The sequence below is a fragment of the Manis pentadactyla genome, chromosome 8 (assembly GCF_030020395.1).
Source record: "Manis pentadactyla isolate mManPen7 chromosome 8, mManPen7.hap1, whole genome shotgun sequence".
Taxonomy (NCBI): Eukaryota; Metazoa; Chordata; class Mammalia; order Pholidota; family Manidae; genus Manis; species Manis pentadactyla.
The window spans coordinates 118642589-118669894 of NC_080026.1; the positions used below are offsets into that span (position 1 = coordinate 118642589).

General features: G+C 41.6%; 1 protein-coding gene across 7 annotated transcripts in view; it reads right to left on the minus strand.

The window, feature by feature from the left end:
• The window catches only part of SORCS1 (sortilin related VPS10 domain containing receptor 1), a 553895-nt gene that overhangs the window by 161706 nt on the left and 364883 nt on the right, over nt 1-27306 (minus strand). For all 7 annotated transcript variants that reach the window (XM_036906465.2, XM_057506303.1, XM_036906469.2 and 4 more), the window contains exons 4-5: nt 23568-23726; nt 8635-8708 (exon numbers count right to left, since the gene is read on the minus strand). In XM_036906465.2, coding sequence (XP_036762360.2) covers nt 8635-8708; nt 23568-23726 — 233 coding nt within the window. The remainder of the gene's footprint in view (nt 1-8634; nt 8709-23567; nt 23727-27306) is intronic.

Below are 27306 nucleotides of genomic sequence, written 5' to 3' on the forward strand. Positions count from 1 at the left end.
AAAGACGCATCATCTATTATGTCTCCCTAATTTAACAAAGCAGTCCCTTCAAGACATGTTTCAATCTACATGTGTTTGTGGGTTTATGTGTGTGCACATATGTGCACACATGTGTTCAGAGCATTTGAGTCCTTTAAGTGTGTGGGTACATGTTTCTGCTATGCCATTTACTGTCATACACAGACAGATGGAAATATGCTAAAGACAGCCTTGGTCCTTAAGTACTTTATCTTCCAGCAGTAGAGGAAAATGAGGAAATAAAAAGATGGTTATGGAGAACATACTGAGTGCTAAGTTAATAGTAATTATAACAATATGTAAATTAAATATTTTTGATTCTCAACATAAGCCTTGGGAGAAGGAAATTGAAGCTCAGGAAGGTGAGGCAGTTTTTAAATAACACCCAAATAGTAAATTTGAAGCTGGGCTTAGAATTCCATCATAACTTATTAACATATGAGATTAGGCAAAATTATTTAGTTTATCTGGGGTTTTGTTTTCATATTTATCTTCTGGTTTATTTATCATCTAAAAATGCAAATTAAAACACCTATTGGCAATGGGAACCTCTTGATGATGCCTTCCCATTAACCTTCTCCCTTCCTTGGTAAAATGCCGGGAGCCAACCAACTCCGCCTGCCTGATGGCACAGCCCAGGAGGCGATGGATGGGTGCCGCACAGCAGGCCTCCAGAGGGAAGGCTACTGATGATATCTCTTCTGTTGCTTAATTTGACTATTCCCCTACATTCAAACAGCCTTCATGAATCAGAAAAAGCCCCTAGACAAAGGACTGTTAGGAGCTGTAGGGCAATCATAAAACTCAGCTCATGACACTGCACATTCCCCTCAGGCCGGTGGGTTAATATCCTTGGATTAGGAAATAGAAGAAACTTCAGGTGACTTCAGGGTACAGCTCCCAGGCCAACTTGGGCCCCCAGGAGAAACAACAGGTGACCAACATGGGGTGTGGGTCAGGAAAGCAGGTAGGAACATCTTGGTAGAGTCCCCTTATGAATCATTACTATAGAAATTATAGCACGCACTGTTATAGTCAGATCAATAGAATGAATGCTGCTCATTCTACTGTAAATGGCTTCAGGGAACTATGGAAAACACACCCCCCACAGTGAGCCTAGGTGGGAGTCTGGTTAAGCAAGTTTTAAGACACATTCAGAAGACATTGTGGTGCCTTGTAGAATTTTAACCTGAGATTAGAGCAACAGAAAAATCTTGAGGAAAAGATCATAATGACCTTTCATGGTTGGGAAAGCAGGCAAACATTCCAAGAAATAGATTATGCCATAAATCACCTAATGACACATGCTTTATGATGATTTTATAATGATTTCATGCAACCAATCTCCTATATATTGCTTGAAGTTTCTGTCAATAAACAGGCCAGCTTAGCATCTCTGCTAGTGTCTGTGTCATCACTCGCCGACACCGTTTCTCCTTCAGGGATCCCTGGACTCGCTGGAGCTGGACTCCGGCAGTAAGAGCCCCGCAGCCCTTCCTGGGCCATCATCATTCCTTACTTTCTGTCCACATGGCTTGCTGGAATTGATCCAACCCCCAGGTCTAGATGTGAGCATGTTACCTAATCAGGAATGAGACTTAATCCCAGAAGTTTTTCTGGAGAATCAAGCAAGCAGGTATTTTCTTTACCACTGTATTGAATCGAAAGATATAAGCTGCTGGAGACCATCAGGAAGAACAAGCCTGCCTGAGAGTAAAGCTAACACAGAGGAGAGCAGAGCTGAGTGATGGGCAGAGAGCAAGATCCAGTGACTTTAGTGAGCTTCTGAATCAAGTGGAGTCTCAATGAAGCTACAACTTCTGTATTTCCAGAGTCATGAGCTGACATCTTTTAAAAGTGTTTTGTTTCTTAAAACAGGTTGCATTTTTCTATCACATTTCTTGTAAAAGAGTTTTGTTCAGTAAATTGTTTCACATGCAAAGCATTTAGCACAGGGCTTGGCACCATGATAAACATTCAAGAAACAGGACTTGTTGCCAAAGAAGTGGAAAGGGAAGTCATTCATACTGACTGGCATTGACTTGTGGGATAGAATAAGAATGTGTTTTTGTGTGCAGACACACTGGGTATGAAGTTGTAAGTATTTCTGTATCTCTCTGCTATACAATATAGCTGTCATATGCCCCCTGAGGAACATCACTGAAACAAAGCTGGCATTCCAGAATAAGAAAGGGTCATTGTTGAGCCAGCTCTTAATCTTCCATGTGTGAATTAGTCACAGAAAATATGTAATCACCATTCAGCTGTCCTTGTTTCCAGCCAGCCCCATATATATCAGAACAACATAATCAATAAAATAAGTTTGAACTTATATTTAATTAAGTGAAATAGCTCTAAAGTTGCCTTGTCTTTCGCAGAGATAATAGATTGCTGAGTGGTTTATAAGGAAAACCGCTTTCCATTGCTTTGTACTAAGCTTGAATCAGATCACAATAAACCACATCCATCAACCTCTAATAATGAATTTGGCTTTTGGCAGGACCTTCACTTATTTGAGGCATTCGGGTACTACTTGTTAGGCTGGAGGAAGGAAAAACAAGGACATGCAAACAGAAGAGAGAGATACCATAAAAGGAGAACAGACCAGACCCCAAGGTCTGTGCCTTATATGGAAAGGGGACAGCTCTTCCTGAATTCCATCTGATGTGCCAACTAAGACCCGGATGTCAGCCTCCTCCCTCTTGGAAGGAAAAAAGTTTCTAGTTGTCTATTATGTCACCTTTAGCCAATCATACCTCTCCACGCCCCCTAGGACAGCTTGCCCACTCCTCCCCCTCCTAACCCCTTATAAGCCCCCACCTCCCTGACGGGGTGTGACTTCCCTGGCCTGTGAGAGCCAGACCGTGGAACATCACCCGGGAATTTATATTCAAATAAACTGCCTGTCTCTTTGTTGCCTCTCTTCGCCTGCTTATTTCGGCTAGAATTTATCTTACACTACTGATTCTCCAAGTCCAAATTCTTCGATGTCAAACACAATACCTTGGCTCTTATCTACTGAATGATTAAACTAGCAGCTATTATTGTAGGATGTGAGTGGGAAATAAGTTTTGAATTTTGGGATGTTCTTTACTACTGCAAGCAAGGGTCATGGACCCAGACAGGCCAGGTTTCATAACCTGGCTGTATTATAAATTATGTGTGTTATGCTGCACAAACTGTACTGCTTTCCTATTTCATCAAAATGAGAATGAGAATCCCTACCTCACAATCTTGTTACGAGGATCAAATGGCATGATTTATCATGTGCCCAGACCACTGCAGCTACTTAACAAATACAAAACCCTATTAAAGAACTTCATCTTGTTGACACTCAGTTTTCCCATCTGAATTCCTTTCCCTATAATGAAAATATGTCCTCCCTTTTCATGATGAGAGAACCAGATTTTCTTTTTGTTTTTTTAGGAATCATCTCTCCCCGAACCTTGAACCATGCAGTTTGACTGGGACTCAACCCCTCTTCCTAGTTCAGCTCCCTGGCCGGGGTAGATCATGCGTCTGAGCTCATGAGTAATGTACCACTTGTATAGCTTTCATCCAAGCCAGACTACTCAGATTAAATCCCTGGGAATAAAGGGAAAGAGGCAGAATGATTAGATGGGGCCGCTAAGCTGTGGCTGATGATGCTCGTCACTGCCACAAACGGGGAAAGCCAGCCTGAGAATGAAGCCAACATGGGTGGAATGGAAACAAATAGATGCAAAAAGTCAACCACTATTAATAATATTATTACTATTAGTCAGTGGGCACTTAATACAATTCTTAGGTGCCAGCCATGTAACCAACTCACACAAGCACCTTATTTAATGAAGTAGGTATTAATTATCTTCACTTTACAGAGGAAAAAACTGAGGCATACAGAAGTTAAGCAATTTCCCTATGATTCCTTACTTAGCAAATGGCAAAGCTAGAACTCCCACCTCAGCATCTTCAAGGCCCTTAATTCCAGGCTGCACTGCCTCCCAATGTAATTGACTTCTGATACAGTAAAGAACAAGACTGCTATCACAGATAAACAAAAAGGACACTTACTCTATTAAGGGAAATACTGTGTTAAAATGTGTTTTATAAGATGCCCTATACATGTAAATCAGCTTTGGAAGCAATTTGAACCCCTTAGAAGAAAGTTCATAGTTCTGTTAGTTATGCTAGTATTAATAGCAACCACTGTGATAGCATAAGAATAAGATCTTGCACTCCATAATTATTTTACAACTGGCATTGATTACTTCCAGGGGTGACATTACTATTGCCACCCAAAATATATTTCTCAGATGTACTAGGTGATGAGGAAAATAGCAAATTCATCGTTTTTCCCTATGGGAAATGCTATGTCATTAGCCAGGGTCACTTCAATAATTTGCTTTAGCACTAGAGAAACTCCCCTCAGTCCCTTCACGCCCCCATTACCAGGCCCCAAGCAGAAATGATTAAAGGGAGGCTCTTTTAATTAAGTTTGCCAAATAATCCTAGATAGCCCCATAGTTTCTATGTGATTCGAAGCAACCTGTTTCCAGGAGTGGGTAAAACTGCAGTATTTCCATAATCTCTCACCTGGCTTTAGTGTATCTCCACACAATGGGTGTTTCCAGGGGGTGGAGAGAAGTAGTCCATATCCATACCAATAGGTAATTACAAGGACAAGGAGGGCTTATCTGGACCAGAGAGGTTGAATTCTGCCACTGGGTCGTGAGATACACGGGAGAGCAGAAGTGGACTGCTTGTAAGAAATAAACAGGTTTCTCCCACTTTATTTCTCCCTTTGACTGATTTTGGTTTCAAAGGTATTTTGTCCCCGGATTTTCCCCCGGAGTTACACTTTGATTGACACTTTTCTTTCAGCCTTTGGAAGTTGCTCAGAGTCAGAAAATACAGACAGTGCATCTAGGGACCAAGAGATTTTTGTCTACAGTCACGTGCACTGTGCAATTTACAGTCTTATGCCTTTCTGGAAAAACCCACTGACTGTAAGGACCCGTGAGGGCCATTTGCCGAGCCTAGCTGGAGAGATGCACATGCGGGCACAGGGGCCAAAAGAGCTGAAGGGTTTTCCCTATTCATCTGCCTGAATGGGCTGGATTTCCAGGGCTCACAGCCTCAGTCCAGGGAAAAAGGCCAAGAGGCAGAGGCAACAGATTCCATTGATTTAGTAGAAGCTGGGCTTCAGAGCCAAACTGCCTGCAACTGAATCCTGGATCTGCCACTTTCTAGCTGTGTGACCTTGGCTAAATGACTTAACCTCTCCATACCATAGGTTCCCCATCTGTTAATGATGATAATGCAAGGCTTATTTCATAAAATTGTTGTGAGGATTGAATAGCTTAAGTTTGAATAATGCTTATCACAATGCTAGGACTTGAATGGAAAAGATATGTCTCTCTGTTCCCAAAGGCAAAAGGAGGGGTATTTTTAATTTTACTTTACAGACAAATTAATTAGAATTCATCCAAAATCATGTGTAAAATTTTTATAAAGCTAATGATATTATAACATTTGGTTACAAGGGCTTTGCTAATCAGGCTTTCAGATAGGAGACCCTCATTCAAAGAACAGATAAGAAGAGATTGCAATTAACACCAGCCAAAGCAATGATGGGATCTGTTCACCTCATAATGCTGTGTGTCAGTAAGCTCTTCAGTGAGCTGGAAAATATTGTGTCCCATATACTACTTACATGGGAAATAGTGTCATCTCAGTTCTTTTTCTAAGTTCATCTTTTAATTAATGTTTGTTTCTGTTGGTAGAAATAAACTTTGCCCAGTGTTCTGTGAATTGTGACATTAATTTACTTTATTCCTTCATTTATTTCTGAGGCCTTTCTATGCACATATAACACCAAGTAAAAGAGAGAATGAAAGAAATAAAAGAAGATATCGACTTCTTACAAAAAGTGACTTTATGATTTACAGGTAAAACATGTAAAGTGTCTCATAAATAAGGGACAAAATGAGTAAGAGAGGAAGAGAAGAAATACTGGTCAGAGAAGGGAGACTAAGTGATAGCTAGAATTGAATTCCTGGAGGAGGAAAAGGCCCATTTGAGTACCAAAAGCAAGGATCAAGGCATTTCAGAGCAAGAGTGGCAGTGACAAACAGGTGAATAGCTTCTATGCAACAAAACTTTCTTTAGTTATAAATGTCTCTTGTGGATAAAATTGGTAATTACAAGGGCAAGGGAGGGCTTATCTGGACCAGAGAGGTTGGGTGGGGTCCCTTCTTCTGCAGCTGGGTTGTGAGAGTCAAGGGAGAGCAGAAGTGGGCACTGCTTGTAAGAAATAAACGGTTTCTCCCACTTTATTTCTCCCTTTGACTGATTTCGGTTTCAAAGGTATTTTGCTCTGGGATTCTCCCCCTCCGGAGTTACACCCTCCATGATGGGGGATTGGGGAGTGTAGGGAAGGCTCGGAGCAAAGGAGGAAAAGATACCATTCCATACAGAAGCCTCGTGTGTTATCTCTGAGCCTGTTTGTTTGCCAGTTACTTGACTTCTGATGTTAGTCCGGGGAGAGGAAATCCTGGGGCAAAATATCTCTAAAACCAAAATCAGTCAAAGGCAGAAATAAAGTTTAAAATCCATCCGTTGCTTACAAACTGAAGTCTGGGGCCTTCTCTCTCTCCTGCTCCAGCAGAAGCAAAACCAGCCCTCCCTCTCAGCTCTCAGGTACAGATAAGCCCTCTGTTGCCCAGGAAATTACCCACCCACTGATATGGAGATAAACTTCTCTCCACCCCTGAGGAATGATGCAAATGCAGTAAAGCCATACTTCTTTCCACCTCTGAATGCCTATTGATATGCAGATACACTAAAGGCAGGTGAGATATTCTGGAAATATTACAATTTTAGCCATATCCACCTTTTCAGGGAGTTTCACCAGAACTTTACCATATTTCTCTAATGCAGTTCTCTGGCTTTCGATTCCCAGAGGGGTTTGGGGGCAATGTTTGAAAATGAGAAAGACAAAAATTAATTCCTCTTAGAAGTATGAGAATTGAGGTGGGATGGGGAGCTTTTAGGTGCATGTCAGTCCAAAGGCTAATGAGAGGCAGTGTGGTTTCAGGAGGAGGACAGGGGAGATACCTTTTACTGTCATAACTGCAGAAAACTCATTGGCTCCTAAAAGGTCATGGTCCCAATGATTTTGGATGATGTGAACAAGGAATATTTAAACTCTTGTCTGAGCTGATTCTCTATAGCACTGTTTCTACCAGCAAGTCTGGAAACAACCTAAATATCTTTTCCCTAGGCAGATTAGATGAATCAGGTAAAGTAAAGTCACATCTTTTGGCAGGGTTTAGATTGTAAATTCAAGAGATTGATAAGTAACATAAAATTTACACTAGAATGCTTGATAGCTTGTTCTTATTTTACTAGAATCTAGGCACTTGGAAACTGAAAGGCCAAAAGGAAGTGTGGGTAAAATTGCAGTATTTTCAGAATCTCTGGCCTGGCTTTAATGCATCTGCATATCAATAGGTGTTTCCAAGGGGTGGAGAAGGTAGTTCATTTCCATATCAATAGGTAGTTACAAGGCCAGAGAGGGACCAGAGAGGTGGGGTGGAGATTTTTGCTCTGCTGCAGCAGCGAGGTCAAGAGAGATGAGAGCCAACTGCTTATAAGCAATAAAGGGGTTTCTTAAACTTTAAATTTCTCCTTTTGACTGATTTTGGTTTCAAAGGTATTTTGTCCTGGGATGTCCCCACCAGAGTTACAGGAAGTTCTATTATTTCCCTTCTTTTCAATTGGAGGCACCTATTCACATGGAGGGAGGTCCCTTCTAGTTTAATCAAGGGGATGGGCTACAGTGGTTAAAAACAAACAAATAATAATATTTTGTCTTCTCTTTTTTGCTCATCATTTTTCTTTCTCTCATGTGAGGACACATCAAGAAGGCAGCCATCTGCAATGTCCTGACTTTCACAAGGAACTGAATCTGCCAGCTCCTTGACCTTGGAATTCCTGGCCTCCAGAACTGAGAAATAAATGTGTTAAGCTACCCAGTCTATGGTATTTTGTTATAGAAGCCCAAGCTAAGAATATATATAAGGCGATAGACAGATAGATAGGTATGTGTATATGTGTACATTTGGTAATTCATATAACATTTATGGAAGTATAAGTAAGAAACTAAGAACATTGGTTGTGCCCCGTATGATGATGAGAAGGTCTAGAATTCCTGAAATCAGGAATGGGAGGAAGATAGATTTTTAGATTAAATAAGATCTACACACTTAGATTGAAAACCTTTATTTGAACATGTAATATATGTGTGCATAATGCTATAATAAAAATCCCTAATAGAATGTTTTTTTAAAAGCCTGTTTCACAAGCCTCATCAAAATATAACAGAACAACAGTTACAAAAGCCCCTGCAATTCACTAATCTCAGTGATCTATTTGGGGTTTACTGCAGAGTTTGCGACACTGCTTTAACATCCCCTTGAAGTGTTTGCTACTCCAATGTGACGTCCTGCCCTGGGGGGTGTAGGCCTATCCCAATAAGCACAGACCGCCTATGACAGCTCTGGGTGAGAAAAATATTCCAATGCTCATTTAGTGGGTGATATCATAATGTGCTATCAATGCAGTGAGACTTACCAGTAGAACCTGTTTGGCACAACCCCTTCCTGGATAAGCTGCCACCTTCTCCCAAATTCAGCAGAGCTGTAGAGCTGTAAACAAAAGAAATTATTAAGTACCGTGATCCTACTGTACACTGAATGCACCAACAGCAGCTCATTGGACTGGCAAAAGTAATGGCATCTGCCATTTACTGAACATCTGCCACATGCCAGGTGTGTGTGTGTGCTGCATATCATCTCTACTCCTCACATATATTCTGCAAGGCAGATATTAATATCCCCATTATATAGTCAAAGAAACTGAGGCTCTGGAAGGTTAATTGCTTTGCTGAAAATCACATGCCCACTAAATACTAGAATGACCTGGGATTCACACCCCATTCTCCCGGTTACAAAGTCAGCTGTATCACTTGACACAAGATACAGATCAGTATGCAGGAAACAAAGAAGTACAAAACCTAGACCTGCCTCTCAAAGAGCATCACCTGAACCTGACCAAAACAAGGAATGCAGAAGCCTCTGACGATGGAAGAGTGCCAAGGAGGGAGACTGAGGAGCCAATCAGGGTGGTTCACAGATGTGTGGAGAGGCAGTGGGACCTGAAGGAATGGCAGCAAACTGCAAAAATGGGACAAGTATTACTCACAAAGGGAACAACATGGGTCAAGGTAGTGAGATATGCGAGTAAACCTGGCTTATCTAAATAAATATAGATACAATAGTTGAAGGCAACTTGGGAACAGGCTTTGAATGGCAAGTTAAAAACCCAGAATTGATCTTGCAGGCAAGACAATGGTCTTTTTTTAACAGTAAGTGAAAGAACTTCAGGCTACAACAGCAGCCTGCATGACTAAATGCTTACTATGCTCCAAGGGCTTCCAAGTACTACTCCATGTAATCCACACACTGTCCCTCTGATAGGTGAAGTTACTGTGGCCACTTTGCAGATGGTTATACAACTGGTAAGATTCCCACTCCACTTGCTACATGGCTTCAGTAAGTTTCAAGAGCAACTTCAAAGAAACTGCTCAGGTCTAGCCCTCCACACACTCCGTCCCTCCAAATGCCTTTCTTCTCATATGCCCCGTTCTTCCTCCTGTCTCACACCACACCCTTGCTTCTCTCCAATAATCTCTATAGAACCACGGAACCCCTTTTGCCTCTGGAAGTATTCTCTGATGGCAGCCCAGAGTTTCCTGTTGCTCTAGGCCTTCTGGTTCCCATGGCTTTTGATTTGAAAAATGCCATTTAGAACATCTCCTTTCTGCTATGGGCCTGGTCTGTGACCCTCTCACACCCCGATGATCCCCCATCATGTTTGCCCAACCCCACAGAGAAAGGAGGGTCAGTCACCCTGTACTGAGTACCCTGACTGTCCAGCCTGGTCCTCTGTTCAGCGCCAGCACTCCCTGCAGGGGCAGGTGACTCACCACCACTGCAGATGTATGGGGTGTGTCCAATGAACTAGTCAGTGCAAGAGAGTATTTACTGACCCTTAGAAGAGCTCACTGTGACACTGTGCCCGTTGCATCAAAACACATCCTGAAGCCAGCAACAACAACAAAAAGCTGAAATATCTGGCTACTAAAGCAAGCAGCTCGATTGGCTCCAACTACACAGTATTTGGGCGTCTGGCCAAGGAAAATCTGTGGATTTTTCTTTCAAGTCTTATTATTTCTCTCTGCCTCATCATGCCTGGTGGGGGCAGAGTTTTCTAGGGTACCTTTTATGCTTGATTCATCTTAGGAGTGCCAAGGAAAGATGGGAAGACAGCGCCCCTCAGAGAGATAACAGGGGTTGGGACAACTCACTTCCTCTTAATTGAGAAGCCAAGCAGTCAGAGTAGCACAGCATACGTCTTGGTCCCCAGCATGTCCTGAATACCTTGCGGTTTGATATGCAGGCTATATAGCAGCAAGCACCTGACTGGGAATGGCTGCTTCTCTCTCCTCTTCTGCTCTATCTTTTTTTAAACCCAGAGCTGCACTTCTTTCTATGAGCTTAAAGGGAACTGAGTTCACACCATTGTGTGTGCCTATGCCTATGTATAAATGTATATTTTTATATTTATATACAAAGAGGTATGCATATGTAACAGAAACAGGGTGGTTTGAAATAATAATAATTATGTGTATGTGTGAAGGCTGGACTCACATATAGCCTAAAAATCATATATATATACTCAGGGCTCATATGGCTATACAGAGGGATTGCTACCCCTGCTCCCACACAGAATTCGTCTCTGTGAGGAACTGTTGGGTGTCAGTGTCTGTGTTTTTCTTCTTCTGTGTCTTTTTAAATTGATCCCCTAGGCTTGAATTGAGAAACTGTGGACCAGTCAGGTATGTCCCGTGATATTTGCTTTTATCCTCTTCGAGGGGCTGCTTTGTTATTTGTGAGCATCCAGAGACCCCTCAAGCAGCAGGTGTTACCAAACAACCCTATAAACCAAGTCTCCTTATTTAGCTCAGCGACATCCTTCCCAGTTTTCTCTCTTAAAGGCACCCCCAGTGCTGGCGGACTCTCTGCCTCACCGCCTCACTCACCCACAGCGCATTCCCTCTGCTATGACTTCACTGATGCCACCCACTCTGGCAGACGTGGCTTGAAGACTTGCCTACCTCAACGCCAGTCTTCTTTTTAGGCCCAGATCAAAAGTACCTTTTCTATGAACCCTCTCCTCTACACTAAAATTCCCAGGGCCTCTTTTCCACAGAACTCTGGTCTAACAGAGAGTATCAAACTACAGGCTACATATTTATATTTAACTTTCTTACTAGCCTTTCAAAAGAGCCTTCTACGAATGCAAGACAGAAATGCCTTCCTTTCTAAAATCACTCTAAAATATCCAAGACCATTTTCTGCCTCTTTGACGAGGTCATGAAGCTTTTAGGAGTTGGGAATCCCATCCACACAGTGCCTAGCACACGGGAGATGATCAAGGGAAAAATGTATTACATTTGTGTCATGTAAATTCCCTAGTGATGAATCTACCTAGTAAGCACCCAAGTTTCCCAATGGATGGGCAAAGCTAATTTATCAAAGAAATATGTTTTATCTCCATGGATCCATAGCTAGAGGCCTGTACCTAAAAAGCAAACTAAAATGATGATGAATATCAGTACATCTGAAACTCCCAAGGATTTGCAAGCAGGGCCTTGTATATTTGTGCCTAAACAAAGCTGCTCTGTATACTCCACCGACTACTTCAAACATTTTCCCCTGAGAAGTTCATTGTCCAGCCTGGTGTGATACCAAGGAAAGGAGAAAATGATAACTCATGGACATTCAAGTTAATGTGTTAATTAAACCTGCAGAGTCTGATAGCAAAGTTCTCCTCCACAAAGAAGAGAACACTATCAAAGCATTTTACCCAATGACTATCTTCAGCCACCAGTGGAAGGCTTTGGTGTAGAACAAGTCCATGTCCTTTAATAAAATTCATAGTGTTGGCAGCACCAAAACAAGATCTATTTTCCTCCCTGTCTGTCTCCAGCTCCAAGGTTCCTTTTGACTGTCAGTCCACAGAACTGAGAGCTATCATCACTATCTGTCACATCAGAGGAAGCACTGGTAGCTCTCCGCAGTGATGCCAAGCCTTGAGAAAGTGAGAGAAAGAACAGGGAGAGGAAGAGAAAAGATCTGAACTAGTTTTAGGAGGGCAATGTTCAATCTAGTAACCCTCACAACCCCAGATTGCCATTCTTGGAGGGCTTTTGGTTTTGGTTTGGTTCTCCGAACACTGGTACCAAATATTGGGGAAAAAAATGGAAGAAGTACAAATTTTAGAAAACCAGGGAAAGGAATCTGGTTAACTAAGGATGCAAGGCAGAAAATCCTTCCTGTCTAAAATCCTCCTCCACTGTCTGAGACCACCTCCCTGCCTCAGTAAATATAACTTAATGAGCACAGACCCAATGCTCATCTATGCTCAAAATCTATTAGCAGCCTAGGGGCTCACCCTCTCCACTCCGTCATTATGCTGGTCTGGGGCTGTCAACACTTCTTCCTTCCACACTCCTCTCCTGAAGGATTTTTTAAATTTCATTTTCTAAAAAGACATCTCTCACATTGGCTTATTTTCTTGCCATCTGCCTTTGTCTGCTATAAGAAGAATGAATATAAAAATACAGTTAATTGCAAAGGACGCAAGTACAAGGGTTAGTTTTCTTTGGCACTTTTCATGCATCATTCAATCACCTCCAATGCCCTCCTCGGGAGGCCCACAGAGCTGCCATTTGGGTGACAGGCCCAGTTCCCAGGAGAGCAGAGAAGGATGCTGGGGGGTGGGGTGGGCAGAGAGCTTTGGGGAGGGATCCGGATTCCAAATCTACCGCAGATTAAGAGAGGGTAAAACAAGGGGGTATGGGAGCAGCTGTTTCCAACTTTCACCTTCCATTGTTTTACATTTTGGTTCAATCCCTAGCTGAGTAGCATCTTTCTTCCTTGTGTTGATGGAAAAGTTACAATCATCACTTTCCTTGGAAAGTCTTCGTAATGTTTCTAAATCTGATTGGTGTAGCCCCTCTCTAGATTGTTAGATGGGTACATATTAGGAATTTTCTTTTGCAGCTAGAAAATCAATCGGTGCAAGGATGTGGTAGCGGGTAAGAGTGAGCACGTTTTAAGTCCTGGTTTGATGGGATGTGCTTTCACCACAAAGCTCCCCATGGCGACTTCCCCCACAGGAGGCAGATCCTTGGGTCTCCCCCGCACAGGTGCCTGGAGAGGCTTCCATGTGGGCAGAACACCTCCTGCTGCCGGCTTTTTTCAAGGTTGCCTGCTCACTCTTTTTTGCTTCTTGGTTCTTAACATTTTAGAGGCAGGAGGCCTACAAATTGCACTTCTTGAAAAGGCTGACAGAAAACCCTGCCAGTTCTACTTTATTTGTCTCATCCTAATACTGCCCTGGGGATGGCCTGGGTACAAAGCACTCATCTACCTCATGATTCTCCAGTTCTCGCTGCTGTTACTGTATTCTTTTTAGCAAGAAAGAAGGTGCCTTGAAGACTTCAAATGAATTCCTAATGCCAGGCCTGAGGCACTGCACATATCAAGCTCTTTCCTCCATTAGCATCAACAGGAAGACAGAATCAGTCTGGAGAAACCCCTGGTCTTCAGAAATATGATGCTCTGGTTCCTCAGCACAGACGACAGACAGAACTCACACCCAGGGGAAACCACAGTCTGTGGCACCTAAAATACCTTCATAAAACTCTACTACATTCTGACACAAGTCTTTTCCTTGGCTGGGGGTTTAGTGGGATGAACAGTGAGAGAACCATGATAACCACTCCAGGCCAGAACTCGCCCCCAATACATGTGAGCTATTCAAAGAAGCACCTAGCTTATCAGGGCATATGACAGACAATGCATGGAGATGTGTACTGTTTTATTCAGAGAGGTATGGCAGCCTGTGTAGGAAAGGAAAAGGTGGGAATCTGCCAAAGCTTTCAAGGCGGGCCTCTTGATAAGAAGGTGTGGAAAAAGAGTTCTCCAGGGCAAAGAGGTCAGTCTGGGCAAATGCACAGAGCAGCAAAGCTCAGAGCGCTGTTTCTGTTCATCTTTCCTCAACTGTAGGAGACCCAGTTTGGCTGGGACACGTAAAGAAACGTAAGGTGGGAGCAGAGGCTGCATAAGCAGGGCCTGGAAGCAGGTTGGATGGATGCGATTCAAGTGTCAAAAGGGCAACAGACAAGAGCACCGAGGCTGAGCACCCGGGCTTTGCTGAGGAAGGGTGAGCAGGAGTGCTGACCTGCCACTGGCTCCATCAGTCTCTCCCAAGGCTTGCATTGATCACATCTGCCACTGGCCATTCCCCAGCCATCACTGAAGGCTGTCACAGGCCCCACAGGTAGGTATGGCACTTTGAAACAGGCTTGGGGGATTAGACCTATGGGAAAGGACTGGCTTGGAAGCATCAATACGTGACTGTGGGCTGATTGGATTTATGCGCAATTTCTGTGCACCTGGGCCTGGAGGCATCTAGGGAAATTATAAGATGGAATCTTGGTCTTAAAAATTCTCTAATATAGGTGGGGGAAATAAATATAAGATGCCTAATCAGAAGCTAAGATGAGGATCTGTATCACAAATCCCTCAATATCAAGACACTTAGGGGAGAAAGAAATGAGGATCTCCCCATTACCATACAATCATATCATTATTTAAATGCATAGATGAAGAAGTGCAGCAGTTCTGAGAACAGAATAAGCAGAAGGAGAAAACTATCACTTGGAACACAACTGGAACTGTGTGTGGTAAAATGGATCCATTAGCAGTGGAAAGATGGAAGAGAGAGATCAGTTAGAAGGTGACTCCAGTAGGGCAGGGGAGAGATGAGGGTCTAGATTAGTCATGATCCTGGATGTGAGAAGAAGAGAATGGAAGATTTTACAAACATATAAACAAACAAAACAAAACAAAACAAAACAAGAACAAAAGCATATGAGAGTCACTTCTGAAAGCCCCTGTCATTTTGCCTGAGCGGGGGGAGATTTTACCCCCAGCAGATGCTTAGGGCTTGAGCTGGTGCAATGGCGGAGAAGCACATGTGCAGGGGTCCCAGGGCTTGTGTCTCTCAAAGTGTCAAAAGCTGGTCCGATGACTCATAAGGGGCTGCTGGGTGCCTGGAGCCAGGCAGGAGTGACTGCCCTCTTGCTGCGAGGTCCCTCTTTCTGCCTTCTTCTCCTGAGTGATCTTCAAAGCACAGCCCTCCCTCTGCTGTGAAACTCAGCTCCCAAATGGGTACTGCAGCATCTGTCACAGGAAACAGGTCTCATGGACAGGGAGGAGATAATTAAATAAAAGTAGAAAGAAACTGGCAATGAAAGAAACAAAAATCCTAATGACTTTTCTAGGAGAAGCAGGTGTTTTTGTGCAGTAAGGACTGCACATGAAGACAGTCAAACCGGGGGTAGACCCCTAGCTCTACCAGTCACCTCATATGCCACCTGAGGGAATTTTCCTAGCTCCTTAGAGCCTCAGATGCCTCAAATGCTAAATATAATATTTGGTATAAGACTATAGTTGAATGTTCAATAGGAAAAGCCTAGCAGAGTGCTTATCACTACAGAGCACATGGTCAGTAGTAGTTCTCTCTCTCCCCCTTCTGCTGCCAATCATGGCCTTTGGCTTGAGATGTCCAAAGACCCTGAGAAAGGGACAGATGGCAGGGAGAAACAGACTGCTTTTTTCATCTAGACTTTCAGGAAGCAAGGAAGGATCCTAGACACTGTTTTCTACATCCCTGGCCTCTGAGGCTGAATGTTGCTTAGCAAGGCCTTTCCTGAGTGACTAGGGCTGTCTGACTTTGGATCATAAGTCTTCTTGTTCTGGGATATTTTCTTGTCCTGCTTATAGTTAGAGCAACCAGGCCAGGATTGGAGTTAAGCAGGTCAGGAAAATGAGAGCTTTGGAGATCTGTATTTGTACCTTTTCATGTGATGAAATTTTCTAGTAAGGGTATATAGCTCAGTAAAGAACCCTAGCAATTTCAGGAGGGTACCTGACTGATGGTTTGTCTTTCAGAGCTCCTGGCTGGGCCTCTCCATCTCTCGGTATGCTGAATGTGCTGTCTGTAATTTATACTTACAATCCTATTATACTGAAGGTAGGAAGAAGGTTGGGCAAGATAACATTTTGAATATTCAATTAAAGTAGGAAAACCACAGAATCATAATTCACAAATGTGTCTATTCACAAAACCAAGACTTCCTTGTCCCAAAACCACTCCCCTGCTCGGCAACATCGCTGGCTGCAACCACACCTGACAAGGAAAAATGCAGGGAAATCTTAGCTGGACTTATAATGCATCACTCTTACAGAAGGTCATTTCTGAGTGTTCCGTGAGCTCATCTGAGAAAGAGATCCACGTTCTCTCAAGAGGTCAAATGACCTTCAAACTTTCCCAGACTGGTGCTGGATTAAGGAGGCATTTTAATCCATTCAGACCAGTGTGGTGGATAGAACACATCAGAAGAGATGACTAAAATGTTGCACAGGCAAAAACATAACTCTATTTCAAAGTTTAAATAGCCACCAAATAGCATTAAGTATGTCTGTCTAAACCTTAATCCCAGTCAATTTTTTAAAATGTCCATTTCTCCTTATTATTACAGCCTATTACATTCAAATCCTTAGGAACAAGCAGATGAAACTGCTCCAGGTAGCATTTGGAACATAATGATACAACCCGGCTAAAACAAGGTATCTAAGGTGAAACAGGATTCCTTGTTTGCATATGATGGCATTTCAGTTTGAGAATTTGTTTTATAAACAAGCATTGGGGCTGACATTTAGCAAGCTCCCTGGTTTCCACTCTAATTGCCAGTTTTGTACTTACATATTTAAATTATTTACATATTCGTGAAATTAGAAACCAGCTCTGACTTTGGGAAATTTCAAGCACATGGAAATCCTACCAAACAAGCATGGTATATAATGCTCACCGTATTTCTTATAAATAACTGAAAGCCTATTTACTTAATGCAATGCCTTGAGGAAACATGATGGTATTAGTTAGACATCAATTTCCTTAGTGTTTGTGCTTATACAGAAATCATTTGAATATCTCCATGGGGTTGAATTTCAAGGATACATTTATCTTTTTCTTCAGTCTTGCCCTTTTGACATTAAGGAACTGGTAGGTCTATTCAAAAGCAAAATTACAGTGAAGACAAATACTTTAATATTTAATGGCTTAGTGGTATGATAATCAATAATATTTTCTGAGCACCATGTATCAGTTCTTCTTTGATTCATCCATCCTGGGTCCATGGTATCTTTTAGTGATTGAATAAGAAAGCATTCAATATTGACTTAAGTGTCTAGAACTTCAGGTACTGGGAACACCCTGGACTACTGCTAAAGCAACCTTGTGTCTAAAGCTACTCCATGCCAGGTGGCCATGTGTCAGGCCTTTGAATAACACATTGGGCAGTACCTACGTGACACTTGCTATGTGCCAGGCTCTGTGTTAAGTGTTTTACATATAGCTCAGCATTCCCAAAGTCCTGTGCGGCAGGCACTGCTATTATTACTTCCACTTTATAGCTGGATAAGTTCTCAAGTTAAAACGCCTGCAGAAGGTCACACAGCCATTGGCAGGGACAGAGTAGAGAGCTGACACTGTCTATCAGTGGTGAGAAATCAGTATGGCTGAGTTTTGGCAAATGCTTTCATCTAGGCCCTTATCAAGTAATTGTTATTTCCCAGGGACTTCCTGGCATTCAAAGCAACCATAATGGGCAACAATCCTCTGTTAGGGCTCAGTCAGGAAGAGTAGGAAAGATTTTAAAAAATACAGGGAAGATTTTTTATTTTTTTAAAGAATGGATATAAAGTGATTTAAATAAAATTGTAGGGTCAGCGTAGAGAGAGCAGGGAGAGACCTAAAAGTACCTTTTTTTAAAAAAACATTACTTCTATGCAAGCTACTAAAATTCCATTCTATACTCGCAAACATATTGGCATTATTATTTTCCTTTTCTTTCAGCATATGATTTTAACTCAAAGACAGCCTTTGTTTACACCAAGAATGATGACTGTTAATATGTAGGGTTTTAATTATTTGTGAAAAGAGTCTCCTTATACAAATATGATTTCCCCCTTTAAAGCCTTTTTGGTTTTGGGTGTGTCTCACACATTTACACTGAAATATTAAAGCTGGGGCCAACATGGAAGTCTTAGGATTTCTTATTTCTTTTATAAACTGTGATTCTTTAGACTTTAGAGGAGATCAGAAATAATGCAGATCCCCACAGGATATTTCTTGAAATGCAGACTCATAGAGTGGAATAAGGGAGACAATATAAACTTGTGAATATTCTAGAACTGCCACAAAATGCAGGGTGGCCCACCTAACTGTCTTAGAGATTTTGTCTTCCTTCCACACAATCTGTCACTCATTCAGGTGCATTTTTTTAAAGTTACAAAACAACTTAATATCTCCTGAAATAAAATTTACAGGGAGATCCATGAACAACAGCAGAAAAACAAAGAGGATGGAAAAGACAGAAGGAAAAAGTGATCTGGGGACTAATACAAGGCAGCAGATGAGGTTTTTTTTGCCTTGCACAATTTTCGGTTTTAAATTTTTTAGTTAGTGGTAAACACTTAAAAGTAAAAAAATACATCACATTTCAAACAAAGTAGGATTATTTCTCTTGAAAAAATATGAAGGTCTGGTGTCACTAGCCAAGCCCTCCTTAGTTGCAGGAACAGCAGACTGGAGCTTACCAACACCCGTTGGCACGGCCTTCAACATGAGCAACTGCTCACCAGTTTCCCACAGCTCAGACTCAGCTGCTGTGCTCAGTTAGATTTCCTGCTTGTCTATGCAGGAACTGACTTCATGGCCTAGATGGACCTGGACATCCACAAGGGTGGGATCAGAAGCACACCACAGAGGACTGGAGAAAAGTGGTCCCTCCTGCTCATGGTCAGGGACAGCAGCCCCTCCTGCAGAGCTCTGCCAGCCTGGACGAGCAAAGCAACGGGACCTTTTCTGCCCAGACACTAGATCGCTGGAGGCCCTGAAGTGTTCATATTGGTTTCACAACATGGCACTCTCCCCTTAACAGTGACCCACGAATACAGAGAGGCCACGCACCCAGGGTGCACAGCTGTTGGCAGAGCTGAGGTATAGGCGTATTCTCATACTTTTCTCCTTTTTTTTTTTTTAAAGTCACATCTGCGTTTTGTTTTCTCTTATTTCAAATGTTTCCCAACACATCATGTTTAGTGAGGTGTTTAAGACAGACTGAGAGATGCCGTTGGAGGCAATGTTTTATAGCACAGTTTGTACACTAGTTTATTGCCAAATTAAAATAAAGATGTAATCTGGCAGATTTAGCCTGCTGCTAAGCCTTCTTTGGGTGGTTTCCTGTATTGAGGCAAGAAAATGGGGGAAAACTAGCAATGAAGTGAACACTTTCTCCATTCTCCTGCCTGCTTCATTTCCAAGTGCAAAGAAACAAAAACAACAAGCAGAATGTTTGCTTTGCCTACTGCTTAATTCCCAAAATAAGAAATAAATAAATAAATAAATAAAGGAATGCAAGATTTCAGTGTAATAAATGCTGTGGAATTCTTCATAGTGTATGCAGTGATTTGCTGCTATTTTGCAAGAGTTCTAAACGGTGTGACTTTATGTGACCAGTATCCCTCTGCCCATTTGACATGAAATTTCCATGTCTATATTATTTATTTTTCTCAAAATTCTGAGGCTTTCCAAAGGAGCATCCTCACGTAAACCCTTCAGAGGCCAAGGAGTCTGGCTCCTGTGTCCTATTACCTGAGTCCCCCGACAGGGCTTCCTCAGTCATCAGGCTACTTCTTTTAGAACTTCAAAGGGAAAAAGGCTCCAAATCTTTTCCCCTCGGTCATTCTAGTGGTGTCTGGAGAGCCACATGGCCATTCAAGAAAGCTTTTATGTCTTGGCAACCACCTAGACCTTGAATATCATGTATTTCACTAAGAAAAAGAGACTAAAATATCACAAGGGCCAGAAGGACAGTCTGGTCAATGAAACTCTTTGTGTCCCTTAAAACACTCAGTTCAAAAAGCCGCCACTGGGCATCCAGGCATTCAAAGTGAAATGCAGTCAGGGCAGAACAGTGCAGCCCATATGGGCTCTATCCTGCAAGCCAGAGATCCCAATCCTGTCCTCAGGGCCTTACAAGTCTCATTCACTGAAGGGGAGAAAAAGCAATGGCAGGGACATGGGGAAAAATAAAGATGGCTATGTATTCAAAAGAGGGAGAATATGCCTGAAAACAAATCTAAGACAGTAAACAAGAGAAGAAGAGGACTCTGTTCACAGGTGAGTTCTGAAGGGGTTGCCATTGCAACAAAATACTTAAGAGACAGTATCCATTTGTCTAAGGGTTCTGTTCACCACAGGCTGGTGTGAAACAGCCCCCAGCAGAGCGAATACTAGCACTGAGGCGAAGATCTTAGCTGGGGGTTCTGTAGCAGCAATAGCAGCTGTCACAGAAAAACTGATGAGCGATTCTTACATGAAAGAATAAATGTTCCCTTTTCCTGGGCAAATACAATCAGGGGCCTGCCAACACCAGCATGGGGCCCTCCTTGGTGCCTACTGTTGCATTTTATCAGTGTTAGAAGCTCCATGATTCATGGGTGATTGCCAGCTATTATTTCTGTATCACTGACCCACCTGAGTGGCCACCAACCCTCTCAACTTGCCTTCTGGCCAATGCCATCAGTTGATGGCTCATCTGCTGGCTATAGCCCACTCCCTCCCAGCTAATACAATCCATGCGGTATTCTGTGATTCAAGCCCTGAGATGTGGAGTTCTTCTCCAACCTGTACTCGTACTAGCAGGTTATCACAACTTTTTTCCATGATGATTCCTCTTTCATTCTCTTCTTTAGAGAAACAGATTGGCAGAAAGGCTGTTTTCTGCTCATCTGCTCATCTCAAGAAGTCAGCATCAAGAATGAGAACCCTATGAAATCTGACATGAGGCTTAATTCCATTCACTGAACTTTGACATGTGATACCAGTGATGGTTTCTACCCTTGAGGCAATTCATTAACTTCTCAAGATTTTTGATTCATTAGCTATATACACAGCAAAGACTGTTAAGGCTTCTTTCAGCTCTAAAATGATAGAATTCATTTGATCAATGATCACTAAAGTTACTTTTTGGTCCAGACCAGCACTATTGTGATATCATCCTAACTAATTTTCTTACTTTTACCTTCATATTACCACAGTTCATTTGAACATTACTACCAGATTAATCTTTGTAATTTATAGCTCTGAGCACATCAATGCACTGAACAATATCTTCAAAAGACTCCTAATAAGGAAAACAGAAATTATTTTGCAGAATAGTAAAGTAGGCAAAAAGTCAAAAATATCAAGTTTGGGTTCCAAAAGTACATACATAACTTTACCAAATTTCAGTGTCAGCCATATAGACACACGCACAATTTTGCAAACGTGATTTTTCTGAGTTTATATTGTTGTTTGTGATACTTCTCTTCTGTAAAATGTGTCCTTCCCACAAAAGAAATATGACATATTTATTAAGGTCCACATGAAATCATTTCATAAGCTTTCCATCTTCCAATCTCTGGGCTGCCAATTTCAAATAATTCACCCAGCTCCTCCGGCTGAGTGTGTGTCATGTGCGCCTGCAGGCCTTGCCTTTTTGGTCTCTCAGATTATTGGCAAAACCACGTGTATTTATCTTTTCTCCCCACATGGATTCAGTGTTCCTTGATATAGTTCTTTTAGACCAACACTGCATCTAAAACTGAGTGCCTAAAACAGATGTGGAGTCTAATTTTTTTTCCCTCAATCTCATTGGAAGTGCATCTGCAATTATAATTATCTATGTAAACACATTTTAAGGCAAAGAAAGCCAATGCCACATACTGTTCACCATAAGTGGCTGAGTTGGGACCACAGACCACGTGTCCTCACTCCTCCAGGGTTATTCATTCTGCCTCCGTGACCATGGGAGGTACTGTCTAAAATGCTGGAACAGGAAGAGTTACAGTTTTGGGCATTTCCTCCAGCACAACTGAAAAGATGCATAGTTTCCACTTAGCCAGGTAAGTCTGCCTTCACTGTGCCTCTGGCATCAGGGGGGAATTTAACCAACTGTCGAATAAAATACAATAACCCAGCAGATTAAATGACTAATACTCAGCCTTGCCTCTGGTAACTGTGCCGTCCTGGACCAGATGCACTGTGGCTTGACTCCAGGAATGAAATTGTACATTCTGCTGAAAGGGTAGCCAGACTGCTCAAGAGGAGAAAAAATACTAATTGTAAGTCTTTTCTATTTTTAGGCTTAATGTGCGTTTTATTTGGCAGTAAGGGCATCGTGAACAAAATTCCAATCCTAAGAATTTTAATTTGCTTCCTCCAAAATGCTCCTGTCAGTGGAGATCTTGGAAAGTCACTTATGCTGTTCCTTTCCTTCAGGAAGAACCCCACACATTTCTACCACCTCAGAGAGATAAAACCTACAATATCATCCTTACTCAAGTTAAGTCCAGTATTCCTTTAAATATATGTAATATTCAACACACAGTTCCTCTAAGGAGAATGCTCAGAATGAGTTCACTGAATTATGCATTTCAAAAAGAGCATTTCAGTATTTCACCTATTTTCCTTTTGGTTTTTATAGCTAGTGTCTCTTATATTTGCCTGTGTAAATTTTGTTTCTTTTAATTTTAATTTGATTGTATTCGATGTTGTTAGCCTTATAGTCTACCTGAGAACATAAGAAGCAGGGGCTATATTTATTTTACAGTCTATATGTAGTATTAGAATACATGATATATTTTATAATATGCATCCCATAAAATATATACACATACTAAACACACACACACACTAGCATAACCTCATTCAATGCATTCTTCAAAAGCAGACCTCTCCTTCAACCCACCTACCAAGAGAAAAAATGTTCTGAGATTACCTGGCTGTGAATAATGTTATCTACGTGCATTGATATTGTTCCTCTGACCATTTCCCTCATTGTTTTAGCAAATCCCAAGTTATCCCCACTTAGTGTTCTTAACCTTCCTGGGTCATTCTTCACTTTGAGGCTCTGAGAAAAGCTAGCCATCCCTTATCCAGAAAAATGACCACGTCTCCACATACACAAAACACTGTCTCAAATTCCACAGGAGTTGGGAGCTCCTGCCAGCCTGAAACATCTAGGCTAAGAACTGCTTCTCCACAATGTCTTCCTCAGTGTCAAGCTTCTCCTCTGCATGCCATTTCAGGCAGTTACAGAGCTCCAAGAAGCTGCTGGAGATCTTCCTCACTGCCATTCACTCTACTAGCACAGAATTTAGGCTACAGCACAGAACAAGACTGATCACTGAGAAGAAATGCAGGCGCGAATACCAGTGGTCTTTTCCCTGCAGCACTGTCTCAAACAAGATAATCACGCTCACCTTTTGGTCTTGGCTGTATGCCAGGATCCAGTCCTCTTGCTTGGGATGGAAAAGCAAGCTTTGGATATAAAAGTTCAGCCGGTACTTTTGATAGGTTGCCCCTTCATCTGAGCTGATCAATAAACTGCTCTCAATCTCCGGGTCTGTGAGTAACATAATCTGCAGCAAAGAATTGGTGGGGAAAGAAAAACAACAGAAAGTTAAGTTTACAAATTTACAAAACTTAAAAAGGAGCTAAAATTTTGATAAGGGAGGAAAAAGGAATAGGCAAAGAATCCTGGCCAAGTAAGGGCCCTGATTTGTCAGGTTTCTTCTCCTACCTTGGACCAATGTCATGAAATAACTGTCACTAAGAAATGAAAAGAGGCAGGACAAGTTGGGAGAAAGGAAGAGAGAGGACTGCATTTTCTTCTCTTCTGTAGCACTTCTTGTTTTCTGAGGATGTGTCCATAAACTGAAATGCTTTCCACTCTTCTCCTAACCTGCTAACCCTCCCTCCTACTGTGCCTGTGTACTTTCCATTTGGGGGAATAAGAGCAAGATTTATCACTGTATGTTGTGGGAAAGGAGGAAAGGAGTAGAAAGAGGATGGCACCCACTGGTTTCTATCTGACTGTAAGCCCTCTTGCTCACACCAACAATATCCATGGCTTCTTCTCTTTGGCAAAGTTTTCTGAGCCTTGAGTCAAAGGCTGAGCATTCTAACACAGTTTCGGGGAATGTAAAAAGGCTACTTTATCACCTTCTAACCCATTACATAATTTACTTATTTTATTGTCTATCAGAACAAGATGGAAGAGCTGCTCTGGAAATGGCTTTTTATTCTCTCATTTTCTGCCTCTAGGAATGCCTGATAAAGCACCTCATTCCCAACTCTCAGCAGATCGCCTTTCACTCACTCAAAGTGTACACCTCATGCCTCCAGACAGGTGGCCTTAATGCTACCCACTGCCTTCTTCCCTATCAACTTCTTAATTGGCATTTCCTGAGTTTGGTACAGAGAAGCATGAAAGACATGCTTAATATGTGGCTGTATGAAGAGAAATCACTGCAGCCTGGGGTTTAAAGATTATCAGCCAAGGATGCAGCAGTTGTAGGAAAAGAAGACAGAGAAAGAGAAAGGGAAAGAAAGAGCCATGATATCAAAGAGCTGAGTGCCAGGCAAACACACAGAGCTTCCTCAAGCATTTGGAGGCAATTATATTAAAACCTCAGAACAGTTAGTGTCGTCTTCAAAACTGCTGTCCTGTCACTGCAAATGGCACAGGAGGATTACACCCCAGACACACACAGCCTGAACTGTGTTCATGTGATCAGGATGAATTGAAGGCTCTTTGCTGTTCTTTCAACCTGGTCTTCCGAAGAGGAGAAAGCGATGTGACGGGGTGAGCGCAATGCTGTGGCTGTCAGCCGCGCTCTGAACTAGATGGAAAGCGCACATGGAAATAGAGATGAATTGCCTCTCATTTCCTGTTCCGGTGAGGCCACTACCCACCAGCTGAAAATTCTGACGAAGTTATAGGTTTCTCTGTCTCGCATTCACCAAGCAGACAAGTGTTTGCTCAGTGGAGGGCTGACAGAGACCATCAGGCAATCAGCCAAGTACAAACTCGTGGCTTCATTAAAATCTATGCATTAAGATAGAGGGGAGGTGAGGACTTGATAATATGGGTGAATGTTGAAACCATAATGATGTTCATGTGAAACCTTCATAAGATTGTATATCAATGATATTTTAATAAAAAAAATCTATGCATTAAGCAAGGGTGTTTGCCCCTAAATTAACAAGAATATATCCAGGTGATTTCATATTTACTGGCACATAAAGCTGTTGTTTTCCAAGTAACAAAAAAGCCATCAAATGATTATTTTTTGTGCAACTCCAACTACAATTAACAATAACACATGACAACCTTTCATCACTACTGCTAAAAAAGTAATTTCCAAGATAATATGAAATGGCTCAATTTTATGGAGCATCTATAGCCTCAGGCACGGTGATTTTCGTCCCCTCTGATTTTCTACCTCCCCATTAAACAGAGTATGTTTTCCTCTTTTCCCATGAGCACAGATCTCACCACCTGTTTCTCCTGGCAGACTACCTTACCAAAATAAAAACACTGGGCTGACAGCATAGCCTCATAGCAAGAGATTTTTATGTATCACTTATTTAAAATGTTTTTGATACTTAAATTTTAAGTCATTAGACTGTATGAGATAGTATGTATCCAGGTAATACTGGACAGGGAGGATAATGCAAATATTTTCAAACATACAAAAACTTAATAAATAGAACTCCCGGCTTCTTTGGCTTTTATTCTGGGAACTGAAAATATGTAGACCAAAATCCACCTTCTCTATACAGTTCTTACCTGAAACTATCTGGGAATTTGACATTTGGAATTGATGGGAGACATCAGGTAATTTCCCTTCTAAGATTTATAGATATGTCTGTACTATACAAACCTTCCAATGGTTTCTCTCTCAAATCTCTGCTCAAATCCACTCAAAACAAACAGGTCAATCTGGATCCATTTTGTTTATCCTTTTTTTATTGCACAAACAACAGGGTAAGATCTCTGGCAGAATTCAAAATAAAAGAAAAATAAATTGCTTAAGACCTTATCCCTTCAGCAAGTTAAACCATGTCTGTGCTTCTACTTCTTTACTAGCATCTATGTACCCCATAATGGATTTTTTTATTCAGTATTATGGCCTATATTCATTTTCAGCTGTACCATAAACACACAAATGCATGCACACACATTAATACACACCACTGTGAACAATATATTTCAACTATTTAATCACAATCTTCAACATAGTTAGGTTACACTCAGTGCAGTAGGTGAACCCATAGTATTTAATGAACTATTACAAACTAATTGAGTGAAATCTTATATTTCAGTCTTCAAATTCAAATTCTTTAGTAATTTTATTTTGAATGGGCTATGGTTTGTTCTGTCATTATATGGGTTATTAAAAGTAAGTTAGTAAGTAAATATAGACTTTAAGTAAGACCGAAATAGAAAATGTTTAACTTATTTGAGAAAAAGAGACAATGTAGATATTAAATGTGATCCAATCTTTAGACATAACTGTTGTTTATTAAGTTCTATCTTCTAAAGAAGGGTGTGTTCTACTGGGAAATTATTTCAAGTTGCAACTTCAAGTTAATCAATACCCCTAAAAAAATAGATTATGTTCCTTAAACAACTTTAAGGATCCTTGTTTTTTGCTGGTTCATACCGGCTGTCAACACCTTTGTGGCTCTTCATATAATTTTAAATAAACGGTGTTTTGCTGTGTTTAATCCTCTGCATTCTAGTATGATCTGAGTGATAAAATCTTAGGAGAACTTTGTGAAAGGTATGAATCCAGACTTTGCACAATCTCTGAAATGGACTTTCTAAAAAGAGGAGCCATTGTTTGCTTAGCAAAAGGCTTGGTCTGTAGTAGGTCCATACATCTTTGTACATGAACAAATGAAGGAGTAAGTGAGTACTCTTCATCCCTGCCCGTGAATGCAGTCCACGGACCCCTGTGACACTGAGAGTCTGAGTCCTCTTAAACAAATCCCTGTTCTACCTGGAGGCAAGGAGGGTGGAGCAAGGAGAAGAGTTTACCTTTAACAGAAAGTAATTATTCTCTGTTCAGAGCAGCCCATGAGTGATTAGAACCAGTTTACTTATGCCTTGCAGGATGTGCAAACACTTCACTGACTTATCTGCAGATGAAT